The 19,872-nt window shown below is 38.1% G+C and overlaps 1 protein-coding gene across 3 annotated transcripts in view; it reads right to left on the bottom strand.

The window, feature by feature from the left end:
• EPB41L5 (erythrocyte membrane protein band 4.1 like 5) overlaps window positions 1–19,872 on the bottom strand; it is a 64,341-nt gene that overhangs the window by 40,450 nt on the left and 4,019 nt on the right. For all 3 annotated transcript variants that reach the window (XM_068949001.1, XM_068949002.1, XM_068949003.1), the window contains exons 3-7: window positions 12,953–13,057; window positions 7,010–7,052; window positions 5,796–5,874; window positions 2,179–2,223; window positions 1,788–1,840 (exon numbers count right to left, since the gene is read on the bottom strand). In XM_068949001.1, coding sequence (XP_068805102.1) covers window positions 1,788–1,840; window positions 2,179–2,223; window positions 5,796–5,874; window positions 7,010–7,052; window positions 12,953–13,057 — 325 coding nt within the window. The remainder of the gene's footprint in view (window positions 1–1,787; window positions 1,841–2,178; window positions 2,224–5,795; window positions 5,875–7,009; window positions 7,053–12,952; window positions 13,058–19,872) is intronic.

Below are 19,872 nucleotides of genomic sequence, written 5' to 3'. Positions count from 1 at the left end.
AAGCTTTTGCTCCTCCCAATGATTTCAAGTGGCTTCTTTATGTTCAACTTATATCCAAAAATCGGGAACTCTGTACTCTGTAACTTGGAACTTGAGTATCCAGCACAGGTCAATAATTGTTCTGTTGGAAAAAATGCATATGCTTGTGAAGGGGGAAAAAAAAGAAAGATCTTCAAGACCACCTGCAAAAGTCAAATAAATGCACAAACTATTCTGAAGGTACAAAACTATATACAATATAAAAACCTGTTTCCTGGATTTCTGAACATGGCAAGCATAGTAATAGTCCTTTGAGCAACCTCCCCCCCTCCCTTTTTTTTTTTAAACGCTGACAGAGGAAGTCTGTAGTTGTATAATAATTTACTCCCACTAACACGCCTGCCTCTGTTGAAAGGAATGCTGTCAAAGCCAGCTTAGGTTCCAGCTGATTTAAATAAAAAGTACACAGCTGTCAGACAGTAAGATTAAAGCTCTGGTAAGGGCCTCATTGTGGAAAGAGGAAAGAAAAAAATAGCACAAAAAGCAATGTATTTATGGCCTAATTGGATTACTTTGTTTTTCCAAAAACTGATCCACTGAATGCTTGCATCTTAAGACTCTAAAACGATGACACATCTAAGCATGGAATATATACATATAAATATAATTTTTTTTTCTCCCCAAACAAGAGTAGGGAAAAAACAAGGCAGGTTTCTCTACAACTTCATCCCAACTCTCTATGCCTACACACGATCAGGCCATTAGCAGTTAACACTGTTCCTGTCTTAAGAGCAAAACGTGCTTTGGAAAATATTTGAAAGAGCAAGAATTTCAGTGACTTAGTCAAACTTCTGCAAAGCAAGTACAACAGCACATTGGTTTATAAGATGAACGCCGTATAGAGAATCTGCATGGCACGAAGGTACGGCACATATCCAAAACCCTTTCCAGCAAAGACGACTACAGGAAAACTTTTCAGTAGAAGTTCTGGGATTCTTCTGTATGCTAATAAACCAGGTAGAACAAGGCCACATAGCTACACCATCTGTAAAGGACCTCAAAGCCTTCTCTAGCATGTATTTCTAAAACTTCAACCCACTTCTCTCCTTTTTTGTGAGTTCCCCTACTCAACACCACAGCAAATTGAATATTTGTTCGGATCACATCCCTCAACGAAACAATAGAAGACGCTGGCCATGAAGATCAGTGATGTACCACCCATACAAAAAACTTACACAAAGTCAGAACACAGCTCTCAGAAGCCATTGACACTGGAATCGAAAGTCACAGATGACTTGTTAGTAAGAGTGCATGTGACATAAATGTGTTTCTGCAAATACACTGAAGTCAAAAGTTGGGTGGGTTTTAGACACATGACTTTTCATTTGAGTGCAGAATCAAAATAATTTTGTATTTGATTTGTACAAAGATGAAAACACATGGCAGAAACTGCATGAAGAAAACAAATGGTAACCCATGTTCCTACCTCAAAGCAATTCAAGAAGACTACACATCTTATGGCTTGTGTGAAAGTGAAGAAGTTTACACACAAGCATCTGAGCAAAGAAGTTTCAGGGCAATGCTGTTCATATTCAAGATCTTCTTGCTCTGTGTGCTGAGAAATCAAGTAATTTTCAATATATGCTATCAACAAAACTATTCGTAAGAGGAGTTGTGCTTCACTTTGGATCACTAACATCTGGATAGAAACCTTTTTCTGGATATCACTACGACAGACTAAAAGAGGTAATAAGAGTCTACACAAAGCTGTTTACGAAACGTATCCTTCCACACCTTTATCTACTCACCTTGCATGTTGTAAGCTGCCAGCTGGACAGCTGTGTCAAAAGGACATTCCAATCTGCCATAAGAGAAATGCCTTGTTAAAACCTTAGCCGACAGTGGCTATTTAGTAGACAAAACTCAAATACTCAACAGTGAGAAAGTGCAAACGATTGGGATGAGGAAGTGCAAAAGGATTAGTAGATTTTCAGCAAATTAACAAAAGATAAGTACTACATTATTTAAGCAATCCTCTGTTGCTACACATACACACAGTAGTAATATTCTAGAGGAAAAAAATACCATTACTTGGCAAAACACATGAGTTATCCAAATGCAACAGCCCAATAAACCCTTGGCTAAACACACCTGTAATTGTCCAAAAGGCTGTTTAACGCTATTATTAGCAATACTTACTTTGCACTAAGAATATCCAGTTTTAGCTGCAAAACAAATAAATATCTGCAGGAGTAAATGAGAAAGAAAAGTCATTGATTAATAGTCCTAATGTATCATTCAACAAACAGGAGGAAGCTATACCCTGATCACCCTCCCCCCCACCCAAATCCCACCCTCCAAAGAGATTTTTCTTCTTTACAGAGGTTTTCAAGATTGAAGAAATTGTACAGTGATCTTTCAAGGCTTTATCAACTGGGTTAGTAAACCTTACACATGTTTCAAATGAAGTAAATTCAGAGCAATAAGTTACCACAATTTGAACTACAGTGCTCGATGAAAGAGAAATAAACCCAAATAAGACCAAAAGACCTAAATCGGTCTCTGTCTTTCTCCCTCCCGATCCCACTTGGGCATATACAGAATAGAGATTTACAATCTCTCAAAAATAAAATTTCATAATATGAATTGCTTAATTAAAATCTAACCCAGAAAACTGATTGCAAAGTGACTAAAAAAAAAAAAAAAAGTAGGCTACAGCCTTATCAAGTTGTTTACTCTTCATAGCCAGCTTTCTTTCACTACCTTGTTTATTTACTACTCCTCTTCTTGATTAGAAATTGGGCAAGTATTGGATAAAAAGCACTTATCCCTCTGCTGTGAAAGGCCACTCCTTCTGATCTAATACCCACAAAGAGTAGCCCTCTTGCCCCACATGGTATACAGTTTTCCCTTAAAAATAAAAGTAGTCCCATCGGCTGAAAAGGTTGACTTCAACAATGGTAACCAGTAGGAATTCCACTAGAGATGAACAGAAGCCATACACATAAAGCCAAGACAACGCTTCTATTTCAACAGCGGTGGTCATTAATATATGTGCCTCATATCTCCTCATACTCATTTACACGGATGTGAAATGCATACAGATCTTCCTACAGGCCCCTTGGAAATCAAATCTTGAACAACAAGAACTTAGTAAAGTGGACCTGGAGATGGTTAACAGGATCCACAGAGTCTACAAAGTTTCACAGAATCCTACGATTTTCTTGCCTTATGCAACTGTTAGCCTTCTTCAGATACTTCACTCTGAATTTCATTATCTAAGTGGTAAACCATTTTTTGGTTTTGAGGATTAGGTGTTTTTTCTGTGTTGACAGTAAGAGTTCAAATCAAGCAGAAAGTTAAATATCACACTCCACTCCTGTTATGGGATGTGACTGTCCTCTAAAGACACATGCAATCTGTGTCAAAATGGTCTGACTTTTGGAAATGGCCATAAAATAAACAATGTAACAAAGTTCTGGAAGTCTCCACAGGAGGTGGTATCCTTGATTCCAGTAATAACAATGATAATGCGAAGAGACTGAAAATGCGACTAAGAGACCTTGATCTGTTTCTCTGCTGTGAAACTGGTTTAGTACTCCTTTGACCCAACAAACAGATGAGCAATTCATTCTGGAAATGAGTGCCTGGAGGCTCCTGATGCTCTAAGGCATCTTCATGATCCAATTATAGCTCCGTTTAGTAGTCTGATAGAGACTGGTTAGGGGACAGTGACTTCATCTTCATGGTGATGAAGCCTGTTTTTCAAATTCCGAGACATGGCTCCATTCCCTGTGTTAGCATGTTGTACAAATCTAGCTGCTTTACTGGACGTTAACCTGCTCCATGCCATTCGTTCCGGGTTAGTGACAGCTGTGCTCTGCTAGCTTGCTCTCCGGTTCTGTATGTCATCAGTCACTGACCTAGAGGACTACACACTAGATGCTGCCCAAGAAGAACATGTTTTTTTCAAGAGCTTTTCAGAAGAAGTATGATATATTTGATCCCAGGGTATCCTTTAGCATCCTAGTAAATCATATTTTTATGTTTCTCCTAGGCTCCTCTTTTGCATTCGTACTCATTTTGCAAGTTGTAGGCATTATTGTTACAAGAAGGGCTGATGCTGAGTGAAACTGCTAAATGCAAATTACTCTTTCTCCCTCATCCTAATGCTAGGAGGTATTCCATTAATACTTTGTCAAAGCATTTATTATCTAAAGCCTTTTTGAATACTGGCCTCTAGAGTGGGAATACATTTGTTTGGTACTGACATCAGATATCAAAAGAATTAGCACAGCTTTCAAGTATATAGTAGAAGTGACCAGCCTGTGCTTACTAGCCATATAACACTTGCAAACAATTCAAGCATAATTCCCATGCTTAAGCTGTGTCACATGACCTCCGGCTGGGAGCATCTGATGGGCATCTGACAGAAAAGGCAAGTGAGCCGCATCTGTGGAAGCTGACAAAAGGATCCAACTGGGTGTCCTGCCGTGCAAAGAAAAGCTGGACACCTTGGAAAACCACTCTTAGTGACCCCTATAACTCCTACTAGAGCTCTCCTTCCTGCTGCTTCTTTAAGGTGTAAGATTGCCTCAAAACAGAAAAGACTTTCTGTTTTTCAGTTCTGGGGGATTAGCTAAGCAGACAGACAGGGTTTAAGAGCCCTCAGGTTTCAAATCTGCTAGGCTAAAACCTGTATAGCAAGGTCTGACCGGCAGAACTCAGTCAACTTGGATGAAAACGTTTCATAATGGCAGATACAGATGTAGATTTTTTTTTTTTTTTAAAAGACAGTTAAAGGTTTATTCAGAACATGAATTAGGAGGTAAAACATTTTCTGGTTTCATCTCGCTGTCCAGGTCACCAAAAGAGAATTAAAGAAGAACAACTATAATTTTATGTCATTGCATGGAAGCAGCACAGTGCATATATGGCTATAAAGGGTAATGCCGCTATAATCTTCCTGGTAGAGTTCCTAGGGATTCGGCTAAGGTGCAGACCCAAGATCTGCACAGCGTAAACCTAAATAAACAATGCGTCTCACGCTCTTTATTATAAATGGCTGAGGGTATGAAGAGTCTACAGCTATTAAGAAAAAACATCTTTGTCTTCTCTCCAAATGGGATCCTCACCAGCAGCGGTGACAACCATGCAAAGAAAAATTGCCTTTTACAATGGATTGCTACTGCTTAAAGATAAGTTGCATTCTCTTTCAAAACATGCCAAATATGTCTCAATCCAACATGAAATACAGAACTAGGAACGGATTTGTGAGAAGCTTTCTTCAAGAGGAACCACTGTTCACCTGATAATATCATCCTGCACATGTGGTACTGTCAACTTGCATCTCAACATGATGGTAAAATATTTTCCCTCTGCATATGTTTTGCAAAGACCACAGAAGTAATGAAACATAACTGAATTTATTTTTGCCAAAGAGAAGCCCTAAATTACAGTTCAATGCTTTCCTGCCTAAACAGATAGGTCAACTGCATACAGCTTAAATTAAATGCAATATATACAGGATAAAGAAAGAGTGATGACAGCTGTTCTGTTCAGTAAAAATCTCTGTCCGTTGTGTATGGACTACGCAGATCAGTTATCAGAGGTGCTTAATAAAAAACGATGCATCAAAAATATAATAAATATATAGATCTTTTTATATTAGGTCTCGCTTATGTCATGAGAGCTACATTAGATACGTTTACAAACAGCCAACTAACGTAAGAAAGAGTAGCTCTAATGAATTCCATTTAAATACCACAAAAACATTTCCCTGGCCTTATCTGGGTACCTCAGAAAATCCTTCTTACCTTGTTAATTCTTCACGTAGATTGTTGGGCTCTGATGAGTAAAACTTTACACGAAAATGCAGACAATAAGGTGGGCCAACTGCAAAGTAGAACGTATTCAAGACAGTAGTAAGGGCTACTGGATGAGATATGTTATTTATTACTATACAGAACCACATCACAAAAATTGACTGAAATTGGCTCTGTCCTACCACAGGATATTAAGGCAAGAATTCCTTTGTGACAAGGAAATGCATGGAAAATGTTACGATGAAAGTACATTTAAACATATGCATAAAATAGTTTTATATGTCAATCCAGCAGTCATATCACATTAAGTTGATTTGTCTTGCCAAGAACAGACAAATCTAAGTTAATCCCTATTCTTAAGGGCTCTATCCATCACCAAGAAAGCTGCGGGTCTTGGCTCTGCACTCAACCAAATCCCTGGTACTCTGTTGGTCTATATAAGGCCTTTCCGGAGTTCTGGAAAATAGCCACTGTTGAAAACTTAGGCCAAGTTACTCCAGAGTTCTAGACATATTTTAGGGGGATTTAAGCCCTTCTGTGGAAGAACCTTCTTTTCAGGAAAGCAAATAGTTAATTCAGCAAAAAGATAGATTAACAGCGCTTTAAAAATATGCAGCATTCTGTCTGATGTTTGCATAAAACAGGAGAGATTTTCTCTCTGTTAATGCTTCCAAAATTTCTGTTTTATTAATATAGAACCACAAATCCCACAGCGGACAGCAAGGAAGCTGCTAAACAAAATCATCTGGTGTCACAGATTACCCAAGCATGCATCACTGAAACTAGCCGGCCACAATAAACCCTTGTGAAGTGTGTAATGACTTGACAGACCGAACACAAATAGGTGAGGGCATTCGGCACGGCAGCAAAGGATGCAGGCTTCAAGCCAAGTTTTCCTATAGTGAGAATAAACATCTATAATGTCAAAGCATCTTCAGCTGCTTTGACTCCACTTAAAACTATGACTAACAAGCATCTAGCACGCTTAATTAAGGACATTAGACTAAGGTAATACAAGCTACAGAGGGAAGGGATTTTTTAAATGATCAACAGCACCATGCCAGTTTTTTGTCCTTTAATTACCCCTCTCAGAACATTGTCCCCTTCCCCCCCCAACATGAATTTCAATTCTCTGTGCCTCCTACATGTTAAATATTTAACAGATCCAAAAAAAACATATCCAAGAAAATGGAAAGGATACTTACTTTTAACTTGTTTTTTAATGCTCTTTGTGTTGTCCAACCAATGCTGAAAAATAAATTACTTTAATTGAATTATCAATAAAGCAATCTTAGAGAGAAACAAAAAAGGGGGAAAAAAATCCATTCATTAGTGAAGACCATCAAGTAGTCCATTAAAACAATCTAATTCAAATCTTTTACAATTCACAGCTCAGTGCTTATCAGAGTGCTTTATTCTAAAAATATGGATTAACTTGTACAACAACGGGTCTTAGACAGTTACCTTGAAGGAATGATAAGCATACAAGTAACCTGATACTTAGAAGTAGATACCTGAACTCAAAATTTGTAATGCAAAACGTTAGTTTTGAACAACTACAACAGAAATATCAATACAGTACGTTATTTGTAGCTGATCTTCAAGAAAGTATCATCTACTTGAAAAAAATGTATTGACAAACCACTTTAATTACTAAAAATCTCATCCAGTCCAAACAAACAAAACCCAAATTCCACATCTGTAGGTCAGCCAGTGACAGGGAGTCAGAGAGGCATAAACCATAACTTGACTTTCTGACACTCAGCTCAGTTTGTGATGTATACTTACAGGCAAGGTGCAGAGACAAAATAAATATTCACGTCTTTCAGTCATTTCCTTTAGATGATTCAACTGTCATAAATAACCACAAGGCTGTCTCTGTGTCTGAGCACAGCTCAGGTCAGCTCTTCCTAGTTCTCAAAAAAATACTCAGAGCTGACATTTTAGCAATTGTCACATGGGAGAACAGAAGACTGTGCCTCATCTACTAATGCTAATTATAAGCTATGTATTGGACATCATGGCTAATTCCCTGAAGCCAGAAAAATGGCTTCATTTATTTTGCATGTAAGAGCATGTGAAAAATGAGCTGCAGATGACAGGTTGAGGGAAACTTCCACATGCATATGCCATGCTCCCTAAAATAACTGCATATACTCACACTGTTCACATCAGAAATTAAAGAAGAAGCTGGAACTAACATACAACTAGCGGTAGAGATCTCCTTCAAAGTGCCGTGACCATGCAAACAGCTCCCTCCTCCAAAGGATGTGACTCAGTTAAACAGTAAACACTGCACCCTATTCAACATAATTGTCTTCACTGAACTACTTTGCACACTGTGGCCAGGATGGCTCACAATGCCCAGGAACATCATCTCCTTTGGTTCATTCCAGATGTCACCTTGCAACTAATACAGACAGGATTATGTAATTAGCAACACTCCTTTCGTCAAACTACATGCTGCAAAGTTCACGTTGGGCCCCAAAGAGGACAGAGAAGCAACAGGGGTATGACAAAGAACCGGTATTTTCAGGTTGCAGTGCCAAGTGCAAACACATTCCTGTTTGCAGAGCAGCCCTGCGTCCTCCAGAGAAGATATAAAGTCAACCCGTAATACAGCCAGGATATGCAGTGACTGATAAATTAGATGTAGATCAGAATAACCGACCCATCTACCGTTGCCATACATGCAGTTAAAATGGTTCTGGTTGACTATCAATGCACAGTAGTTAAAGAAAGCAATTTGAAATTCTTTTTTTTTTTTTTTTTAAAGAATAAAGAAGAAAACTTAAGGAGGAAGTGACAGTGAAATGGAGTTAGGCAATTTTCGTTGCTTTAAAAAGAGAGGCTGCATAATTTTCCTACTCCATAAACTCACCTGCTGTAAGAAACCATTTACTTTCTCCTTCCTTTACCATGAAAGCATATAAACTATCTGTTTTGAGGCTTGCAGGTGATTTGGATACAGAAGACCTGGTATGCCATGTAAGAAGAGAGCCATTTATAGGCTTCGGGAGGGACTGTGCACGTCTGGTTCATCTCCAGCCTGTTTTCTCTCATCTCCTCCACATTCCAGTGGCAGGCGGCTGAGAGGCCCGAGACAGGCACTGATAGCACTTTGCTCTGCTCAGCTCTTAGCCCCACTGCCTACAGGAGCTCTGTTTGCAGGGTAAGGGGTGTGCAAGAGGGTGTAAAAAGGGAACAGAACTGCTTTTGAATGGAGAGGAAGGAAGACACAAACAATACATGCGTGGTCACACACAGACGTCAGGAAACTTGAGATTTATTCCAAGTGATTAAAATGGAATTCAAGTGGACCTGGCACAAAGATCCTTCAAGTTTACATTTTGATGAGAGTTTGTTCAACACGCAGTCCACTGCTGAAATTCACAGATAAAGGTTTGCTAAACAACCAGCAATGAAAACAGCATACTGCATAGAGTACTGGAAGTCATTAAACAGTTTGCTGCTTTGGAAAGAAAAATCAGCAACATTTCAAAAAGGTAGGGTAAAGGTAGCTCTTTATAAATGCGGTGAGGCTAAAACTGGTTAAATACTTTGTGGAATTACTGGCTCTATACTTAGTGTAAGGCTATACAAATCATTTTCAGTATTAAATACTACAGTAGATGAAACGTTTGCTAGAGTAACAAAATAACGTGTCCTACCGTTCCACTAGGAATATCTAGCAGTTGACGCCGGCAAAACGTACATTAGAATTAGAAATTTGCCACTGTTAAATTTGCAGCACTCCTTGTTAGAAATAACATCTTTCCAGTACTGTTCAAGGGAAAAGTAAACAATCTAACAAGTTACCAGTCTCAGTCTTTCATACCACTGGACATGTCGCACTGCTCATTGTCAGCCTGATCCAAAGCTACTCAAATTAACAGCAGCCTGCCCCCTGACTTCAGTGGGATTTAGATCGAGCCTGATACACTGCAGACAACATTGCAAAAACCTCCTTTTGCCACCTCCTGCCTCTTATAAAAATCCATTCCTAACCATCAGACTAAAAACAAACACAAAAGTCACATGAAAACGAGAATCCTTTCACTTCACAAAATGCTTCAAGAACTTCTTTAAAGAAGCCAGTGTTTGAATCTTAAACTACAAAATGTCAGGAAGAGTTTGCATTATCTGAATTTTCCCCCCCCACTGCAACATAAACTCAAACGCCTGTCTAATAATCACTTAAGGAGCTCAAAATAAGGAAAAAAAAAAAAAAAAAAAAGGTCATACAAACATATTTGGAAAGGCATGCTTCAGTTGTTTAGAATGGACTTATTGAAAATTAATTTGTAGTTAAAGCAGGTGGGAATTTCTCAATTTTCTATTTAACTGCATATTGCAGGTTTGGGGCAAAGGGTTTTTTGTTCTGTTTTTAAACCTTCAGGTGCAAGTGGCTAGTGAGACAATATATTTAGATTTAAATTGGGTACCAGAAATGATTCTCTCCTCCTGAGCCAGGAGACTTATTCACATTACAGGCCTCGATTCTTATGCTGTTTATTTAACCAACCTCCTGAATACTCTTTGACAAATAACTCTGCTAGCCTGTGCCTTTGTTTCCAGCTGCAGATTGGGTTTCTACAAGAATTTGCCAGCTTCCAGCTTCACTTTGCAAGAAAGGCTGCCATCGCTGTAGTTCTTCAGTTCTCAAAGCAATTATTTCTCGCCGTTGTGTTGAACTCTCCTCGCAAAATGCAATCCTGACTGCTTCGTTATATAGAGTGCATTATTAATACCTAGTTTAAACAGACTATTACCTCTATATTGCCTCCTTTCAGTCTCACACTGTTAGGAAAAGGAAACCAACTAAATTAGAAATTGCTCGTACCTGGTAAATTATACAGTGTCAAGAAACAAAAAGGTCTGGAGCGGAAGTAACAATTTGCTGGACAAAAGCAAGCCATAAGCCATTGCTAAGACAGAAAAGATTAACCCTTATGTACCCATTTCAAGATGAACCAACCGTGTTTGATAACAGAAGAGCAAGAGGAAAAAGCTTATCATACAGGTAGTTTTACCTGTGAGTTCTTGCAGACCCTTCAGGCACAAGGAAATACTTCAGAGGCAGATGGCAGAACTGAAGTCAGGGTACCTAAACATCCATTGAGTATCTCAGCACACACTCCTGCTCCTGCTCCTCCTCCTCCTCCTTCTCCTCCCCCCCCCCCCCCCCCCAAGAAAAAATTGGGAAGATAAAAGTAAGGGAGCCATTTACTACGGATACTCAACATCCTAGCTTGTACACGTTTAACCTAGCAGACTTTTTTTTTTTAATAAATATAAAATGGTATTCAATAGACTGTTGTAGGTTGATTAAAAAAACACAAATGACCTACGGCAACGCAATAACTTGCTGTTAAAGATAAGGAAAATATATTTTCTTTAAAATCCCTGGATGGTAAAAAGAACTTCAATCATTTTTTACAACACATTATTAAGATTTCTAGAGTAAGTAATCATGTTGTCCTTTGGTTGTACCTTTGCTGCTTGCACCCTACCTTATTCTCCCACGCAGTTGTACTACTGAGGGCAGCCTATACCCAATCACTATGCCTTCTATGCTCTCTCAAAGTGCTTTTACTGAAAAGCCAGCAACAGGCAGGCAGGCAGGCAAGAAGAAATAAAAGAACATAATAGGAAAACATAAAACTGGCGGCAGTGAGCTCATTTGACTAAAGATATGACCGTGGCCAAAAGCAGACGCAACAGGAAAAGTATGAAAACAGAATACTCCTCCACCGTATGCAACCTTTTTAGCTGTAATGCCTTGTGCTGGGGCAGCCTTGCTGTGCTTTGTATGCCATGTGCCAAGGTTTATAATCCTTTCTAGTTTTTTCATTTGGACACAATCACTGACACTGAAGGATGCTCTCTTCCTTCTAGTACACTGCTGGTTAGCCAAAATGTCTTCTTTTTACTTGTTATTACTTTCTCTTGACAGGAGAAATCACTTATACTAATTTCTCGTTTAGTATAAAGATCTTTTCCTTCTCTTTCCGTACTTTTTCTGCAAGAGGTTTAAGAACATTTTTACTACTTGGAGACTGCAGTCCACTAGCAGCTACTCCTGCTAATCAAGAAACGCTAACCATTGTTGCTTGTTTGTTTTCAATTTGGACATACACCTTCACAGAAGTCAAACAATAAATGTGACTGCGTTCATTTTGTACGCTGATCTAGAACAGTTCAGGCATTTAGCTCAGCAGCAATTGTCTTCGCTTCCACTTTGCCATCCTAATCATGAAATAATTCTAAGTGGACTTGAAACACAGACAGTTGGGTCATACATCTAGCATAAGTAAGTTTGGCATACACAGTATGAAAACCCAGACATATTTCTACCTAGGAGCATTACAATAAACAAATACGGGTTTAAGTTACGGGGATGCAAGACAGAGTCAGAAACTACTCACTGTGCAACTCCTCATTTAAAACAACAGTTGTTTATATATACAAAGACTTTCTAAATACAACATGATATTTCAAAACAAAAGAAGAAAATAAAAACAACATGAAGAAAACATGTAGTTTTCCTTGGGGGCAGGATTAAGTACTCAGCCATAAGGAGCATCCATATAAAGCTGTACAAGGGCAGATGAAAAGAACTGTGGTTGCTTCCGACAAACAATTCACTGCTTTCTTTTCAAAAGCAGAGACATTTTTACAAACAAACTTACACTTGCAAGAACCCTCTACTCAAACCACAATATGTATAAATACATCTACATGTCCTCCCAACAATTTCTAGTCTCATTCACAACAGATCTGAGCAAATTAGATGTACGCCCCTCTTGCTAAGAGCATTTCCCCAGAAAACGTGAGAGAGAGGATTTTTGCTAACAAGAACGTTGATGGCACTATGCACTGGCAAAGGACAACCTTCTCCACACTGTCATTGCATGAAGGGCCAAGCAAACAGAAGGTCTGACAGGAACAAGTGAAAGACATGAATGCAAGGGACAAAAGTGTTGCAATATGTTAGAGAGTGTTTGCAGTGGAAGGTTCATTAAACTAACATACCACAGACCTGCTGCACAAAACAATTCAAGGAAGGCAGTTTCCTCGTAGGATTTACGTCAATATTAAGTTTTTGCTCTTTTTTCTACCGACAGTCAAAAAGCTCTGTTACTCACCGCCACTTGTGCGGAATCCATGAACCTTAATCCAAAGTAGTCGCTCTCTATAAGGTCCAGATGATACATGATCTGTTCAAACAGCAGCTGGCCTTTGGCTTTTTTCTGAAAATATAAAAAGGGTTAGTATTTAGCAGACAGGTTTATTGTAGCACCTACCTTCTTTTCTAAGCATACTTATTATTGTAATTCCAAAAGTAAAAGAAATTCCAAAAGAATTTGGAAAAGAAATTCCAAAATTAACCTTTCAAAAATGCAAAGTGGAGATTTTTGAGGGCTGTTGTTTTTGAAAGACAAATGCGCACGCCCACGGGAAGCAACTGCTTGGCCACAGATTTTAAATGACATGTGAAATATCCCTTTTTGGAAAATGTCAATTACGGCTTGCACAAGACTGAAAATGTTAAAAACTTTATTTTATCATTGTATCTATTAACCTTTTCCTTATCAATTAAAGTTCAACGGAACTGGAAATACAGCTAGCACAATTGACACTGTCTGATACACCAGAAAATTTTCAGAAAGAAGCACAGTAAATTGCTTGAGAAATTACTACTGTGATATCTTGACAATTCACCTCTTTTCAAGTGGCTAGAAAAGCATATTGAATTAGGATATAGCATTCCATTATCAAGTGCTTTTAATGACCGACAGAAAACAGTCTGCGACAAGGAACTCTGGTAAATAGTGCTTAGATAATGTATTTACATTGCACCTGTAAGAGCAGAAAGCCACTGTGCATGCACTGTGCACAGTCTATGAAAAAAGTTAGCTCTGGCCTCAAGTAAACATCATTGTTACAGTGATAACTTAAAAAATTAAAGACATCTTTTTGAATAATAGGCATGTAAATAACACATGGCGAAGTTTCTCTACAACATATTTTTTTCCTGCTATGAACTCCTTCATAGTAATACACTGAAAGAAAAGCTTGAAAATATGTGAGATGGTCAAAAGTAATAAAAATATATGAAAAAAATAATAGATCTGAATACAAGTCACGGTGTTGAAAAGAATTATTTTAAATACCAAGAGATGCATAAAGGATTTATATTTACTCTGCAAGCAGATTAAGGATTTCTCTATTTCCATAATGCTATCATTTTGTCATCTTTTGTCTTGATATTATATACTCACAAGTTGAGAAATATACTAACTTTCTAAGCATACGTTATAGTATGCTATTAATTAACAGATTTATTTAGTCCATCTCTCAGAACGCTTGGCCACATGGAAAAAAAAGGGGTTTCAAACTGTTAACTTCAGCAGGACATTTCACAGCCCTAGGTAAAATCTTAGAAAAATCTGTAAACTGAGTCTGGACAGACAACTTCTCCCTCAGTTATTTATTCCCAAGTATTGTGGGAGGCAGAGGAAAGGGAAGCAATTTGACCAGCGGGGAACTTTTTACACACACACACAGTAATAACAAAATGTTGTATAGTGGAAATGCTGAGATAAGGAGGGTACAGAACTTGTTCAGAGCAAGTTTTCGGTTGATTTTGAGATAACGTCCTTTTTTTTTTTTTTTTTTTTTTTTTTTTTAAGATAGCAGCAGATTTATTAAACCCCAGCAAGACTCTCCAAACAGCAGCCTTAAGGCAAATCACTAACATACAAAACCATTTCTTCCACTATTTGAGTCAATTGCTTCTTTCCTGGAAGAGCAATACATTTAACTGTTGACATTTTAACATACGGATATTTTCTGCACCTTAAACAATATAATAAACTAATAAAGTGAAATCAATTTAGCAGTTGGAATGATAAAGCTAGAAAAATGTTTCATTTTGCATGAAGTTTTATGTCTTGCCCAAAACTAGAAGAAAATCTCCACGTTACTGATCAGGACATCTTAGGTTCCTCAGTTAGTCATTTCTTAAAAACATAACTAATCAGTTATCTCAGCCACATTGCAAGGTTTATAACCCTTGAGGAGACCGAGTTAAAGTGCATTGGAGCCCTTTAGCTCAGACTAGACTTACTGCACATACTGTCCCAGGCAACCAGCAATGAAAACTTGTTATTGTTCAAAATTATTCACCTTCCGATTAGTTTCAGAGTGTTTTTCCCTCCAGTACATGGATTATTACATCTCAGGCGATCACCATTTTGGTATCTCAGCAAAGGATGTAAAGAACAAATGGACCAATAACGACTAAGGTCGGAGAAAGTCCCTGAAGAACAGCACTGGACTGCTTGTGGAGAGGTTCACAGGGCTGCTAGTTGTACAGAGCCTCTGACTTAAGTCATCAAGGTTGTCAGAGTAGAATCAAGTTTGCAATAGTTTGCATAGGACTTAAATAATCAATTGCTGTATTTGGTGCAAGCTGGAAAAAGCTGAACTTCAGTTAAAGTGCTTGTGAAAATTCATTCTTAACGGCTTATTGAAGTACTTCTGCCTTACACTTAACAAATGGTGCCAACAATTGCATTGCTTTGTAACAGGTTACTTTTTATGAATCAATATAAATGTATTTGTATTCAATAAAACTGCCATCTCAAGTGCTTTTAAAGACATAGCAAAGATACATTTCTATTATACTTCCCTGCGAGAAGCTATTCTAACCCTCCAATGGCAACATCCCATTTAAATGATGGCATTGTGATCCTGCTGCTATCCTATGCTTTTTTTTTTTTTTTCCTTTCCCCTTTCCTTTGCTTAGCAGAGCTCAGCTTACTCTCAAAGGACAGATATTTTCGAGTTGCTTAATGGTTACCAATGAACCATTAACTACTCTACTCACAACCAGTCCACCCAGTGGCTGGCTCTCTCTTCAGGAGACAAATTAAACTCCTTATGGGTTTGTAATTCTTTAAAACACGACTACTTGATTTATATCGTTTATTACACTCTGCAGGAAACAACAGCAAACATCTAATGGAAACAGAATCAACATCTGAACTGGGAAACTGAAAAAAAATGTATAATTTGAGTAGGGCAGGACATCCAAGGGCTTCTCCACGCTTGGAAATGACATAAAAAAACATCTTTTGACCACTTTGATATGAATTTTAGCCTTGTTGAACGGAAGAGAAGCTCCAAAACATGCCCTAATAACATCTCATACTGCTCTTAATAATTGCAACTGTTCAGCAAGTAGGTGTTGCAAAGCCTGGACTTAAACCTAGGAACTCAGCTGCGAAGCTGGGTAAAGTCAGCTCAGGTATTTAATTGAGAAGGCTGATTTGTTCCTGCGCTGCCTGGATAAGATACACATGAAGGCAAGTGTCTTAGCTTAGGCATCTAAGTGGGTGCCTAAAATTAGAGGCACAGTGTTTATATCTTCTTCTCGTGGTCTCAGAAGTAGAGGTTATTTCATGGGCACACAATTCAAGAGCATAAGCCAGCAATTCAGTGCTCCACAATTTCTGTCTGACTCGAAACCTGTTTTCAACACTAGCACCAGTACGGAGCAGCTTTATTGAAGCAACACTGACTTTCAATGGCTGAGGATCTGGGTAGACAAAGGTGAACGGCTCATTTTCTAAGGTTTTTATCAGTGTTTTCATGACAAAGTACTTCAAACTTCTAGAACTTAAACAAACAAACAAAAACAAAACAAACAAAAAACAAACAAACAAAAAAACCCAGAAAGCCCACCTAATGAATTTTACTAAAATGCTTATTACAGAAAGATTTTTTCCTCTTTCTTTGTGGAAAAAAGGAGGTCCCTGTACGAGATGGACCCTGAAAAAGAGATGAACAGGTTGCATCTTTGTGGGACTTATTATCTCTCATGTCTTTACAGCTGTACTTCAGTTCTGTTAGAAGATACCTTTCAAAGGAGCATTATGTTAATATAGCTTTAATGACCAGTAGCAACTGAAGGACAAAACCCTTTCTTCCATTTGTCAACTTTTTCAGAGGGTTACTACACACAGCTGTACCAGTTTCCTCAGAAAGACCGCATTTACCACCCAGAGAGGCTAGGGACACCTATTCAGTGTTTCCAGCTACTCAGTCACTAGAAACCTTGGACTTGTCATTTTCTCCCACAAACTAATTTACATCTTCCTGTTTTATGTCTGGTTTAATCCACTTCTGTGTTCTTTCTGCTACAGAATATATCTGAATTATTGCTTGACTTAAGGCTCAGAGATTAAATACCTCCCCCAATATATTCTCAAATATTTCAGTTGCATTTCGCATTCCGTTGGTCGGTTTCTCAGGAGTAGTTCGGTTAGAGCATATGAGAGGCTCTTCTCTTCAGCAGAACTGCTTACAGGGGCGCTTCAGCGGGAAAGCAGCGCTTCAGAGAGAGTTCACTGGCCCGCCGCATGTTAGGAGTGCTCAGTTTCCAGGGTCCATGCATGGTAAACTCCAAACTACTGGACTAGTAGCACAGTTCAGTACAGGTATTCTGGATTTGCCCTGTGAATGTGGTGCTGCTCAGAAGTGCTGAAACTATCCAGCACATGGTGATATACGTGCCTTGCACTTAATCTCTATAGGCACTTAAATCTGGCATCCCACGAAGCACTGGGTCAAACTGCATTACGGTTAGGTCCTGCTCCACCACAGAGACAGCACCTCTACTTTGTAACGCAGGACTTCGGATTGCTTGTTCCAGTTTCAGTTCCCTAAACTATATTTCAATATTTTACATCATAAAGACCACTTGGAGAAATAAGTGTTCATCTCAACTTTACGGTCTTACAACATACAATGGTAAATGTCCATTTATTTCCTCACTATTTTTGCCAGCAGAAATTCATTTTGAAAATTTAAAAGCCAGCCTGGAACGTTCCTAAGAAGATCACTCATTTGATTCATACAGACTGATTTACCGATATTTTTAGCATTACTAAGAGATAAATTTTTTTTTTTTTTTAAATCAGCATCTGTACCATAGATGACCTTCTGAATTTAAATCTATGGCTACAGATATTCAGCAAGTGGCCACAGATATTTTATAAACTTAAAAAAAATCACAGTAGATTATTGAGTAAACATAACTATCACAATATGTCTCTGATCTTGCAGTGGGATCAGTGCAGATCACGTCCCTCCATGCCAACAGCCATCAGCACTCATAATAGTTTGCTGGAAACGTTCTTTGACATTCCAGATAGATTTCTCAATTTTGTTAAAAATAATCTCTTTTAATCTTATTTTGCAAGCTTTACTCCAATAGCATAAACAGCTTAGCTAATTTGTACTGTTTCACAGAGCTCTTGGATTGGTTTACGTAAGTTCTTGTTTTAATGGCACTTCATTATAATGAAGACAAAAACCTCTCACTTTGCAATTTCCATACTAAATTTCATGCATGCATATGTAAAGAATTATTATTATAAGATGAAAAGCTACTAGGGTTCAGATAGCATTCATTCTTGTAATTTGTGCCTTTACTTTAAAGGGCTACCACAAGACAGTTTTTGCCTAAAATTTAGCTTGCTTGTGCAGAAGCCGGAATACAATTAACTCTCTATTGTCCATGAGAAGATTATGTAAATTGCAGGTTAAATAGGGTCAGCTTTTCACCAAAAACCCCGGCTTCCATAAAGTACAGTGCTGCTTCTAGGAGACCCCACACTACCTGTTACTGTTGTAAAGCTGACCCTGCTCTCCACAGAAAACCAGACACAATTTTTTTTTTTCCCAAATATGTACCTGTAATTAATTCTCCATCATTTATCTTACATTGTTTCCCCTTTTATTTGGGTTATTTTCCCTTTCCCAATCTTTACTGTAAATAACGTAGAGTTGACTATTTCTATTACACATACTCAAATTTTAGCCTTTCTGATTTAAAAATCCTCTGGAGACCTCCAGAGGAGGTCATAACCACAGAGTTTACTGGAAATTTTTCACAAACATTTCATAAGCTGTTGAAGGTACTAGTGAACAAGACCTTCAAGAAAAAACACTGTTTCTGTGCCTTCTTCCCCTCCTAAATTGTCTTTCACCAAGACCCATGACCAGCAAAATACCAATATGCCAGTTGTGGGATGGGGCACTGGAAGCCCAGATTTGTAGGACTGACCCAATGGAGTCTCCAGATCCTAAAATGCTGTCTATTCATGGCTCTTCAACTTCTGTGAAGTCTGGAGGTGGGGCGGAGGAAGATAGAGATTTGGTTCTGCATGGGAAGAGGATTAAAAGTAAAATAAGGGATGTAGGGAGAAGGAAGTATGCAACACAGAATTCTTGTCCTCACCAGTCAAATTTTTAAGCGCACACTATACTCAAGGATATAAAAAACTAGGGAAAAAAACCCAACCAGACTCCAGGATGAATTCAAATAACAGAAAACAGTATACATGATGAACAACGCCAACAGCAGCTAAGTTAATAGACATCATGTTTTTAAAGAATTTTTCATAGATAAAAAATGATTAAGTTCTCAGTGTTTTGCTATGCACATGATTCTAAGTCTGCCAAAAATTACTGAATGCGTTTGGACAAATATAAAGCTTCAAAAAAAGTGGCCACAAAAGAGGAAAACAACGAGGTTAGAACACAACTTCAGAATTTGGGATGAAGGTGGAAGAAAAACCCTTTTGATCTGCCCCAAAAGAATACTGATAACACACAAAGTTCATACTTCCCATTTTGATTATATCAAAATGACAGTATGTAGTATACATAACACTGATACTCTCTAATCATTGACATGACTGACAGATAAGTAGATTCTTACAAAAAACCAGTCTATGTACTGTACAGGACTGTATCTTTGATGATTACTCCAAGTTACAGAGCTTTGTCATTAAAAACAACAAAAGAAATAGAAAAGCAAACAGATTATGTAGCTTGACAGACAGCACACGGAAGACCAGTGGACAAACAGCAGGGTTATTGCTCAAATCCTGGCTCTATGTTTAATAAATTTATCTCAGCAGCATTGTTTACAACATGTCCCTTCTATCTTACTGTCATTAGATGCAAAAACTTTAGTTTTTGCTGCATAAGA

The sequence above is a fragment of the Struthio camelus genome, chromosome 6 (genome assembly GCF_040807025.1).
Source record: "Struthio camelus isolate bStrCam1 chromosome 6, bStrCam1.hap1, whole genome shotgun sequence".
NCBI classification, from domain to species: Eukaryota; Metazoa; Chordata; class Aves; order Struthioniformes; family Struthionidae; genus Struthio; species Struthio camelus.
Note: the sequence above shows the minus strand (reverse complement) of the source record. Positions and strands in the feature narration are given on the sequence as shown.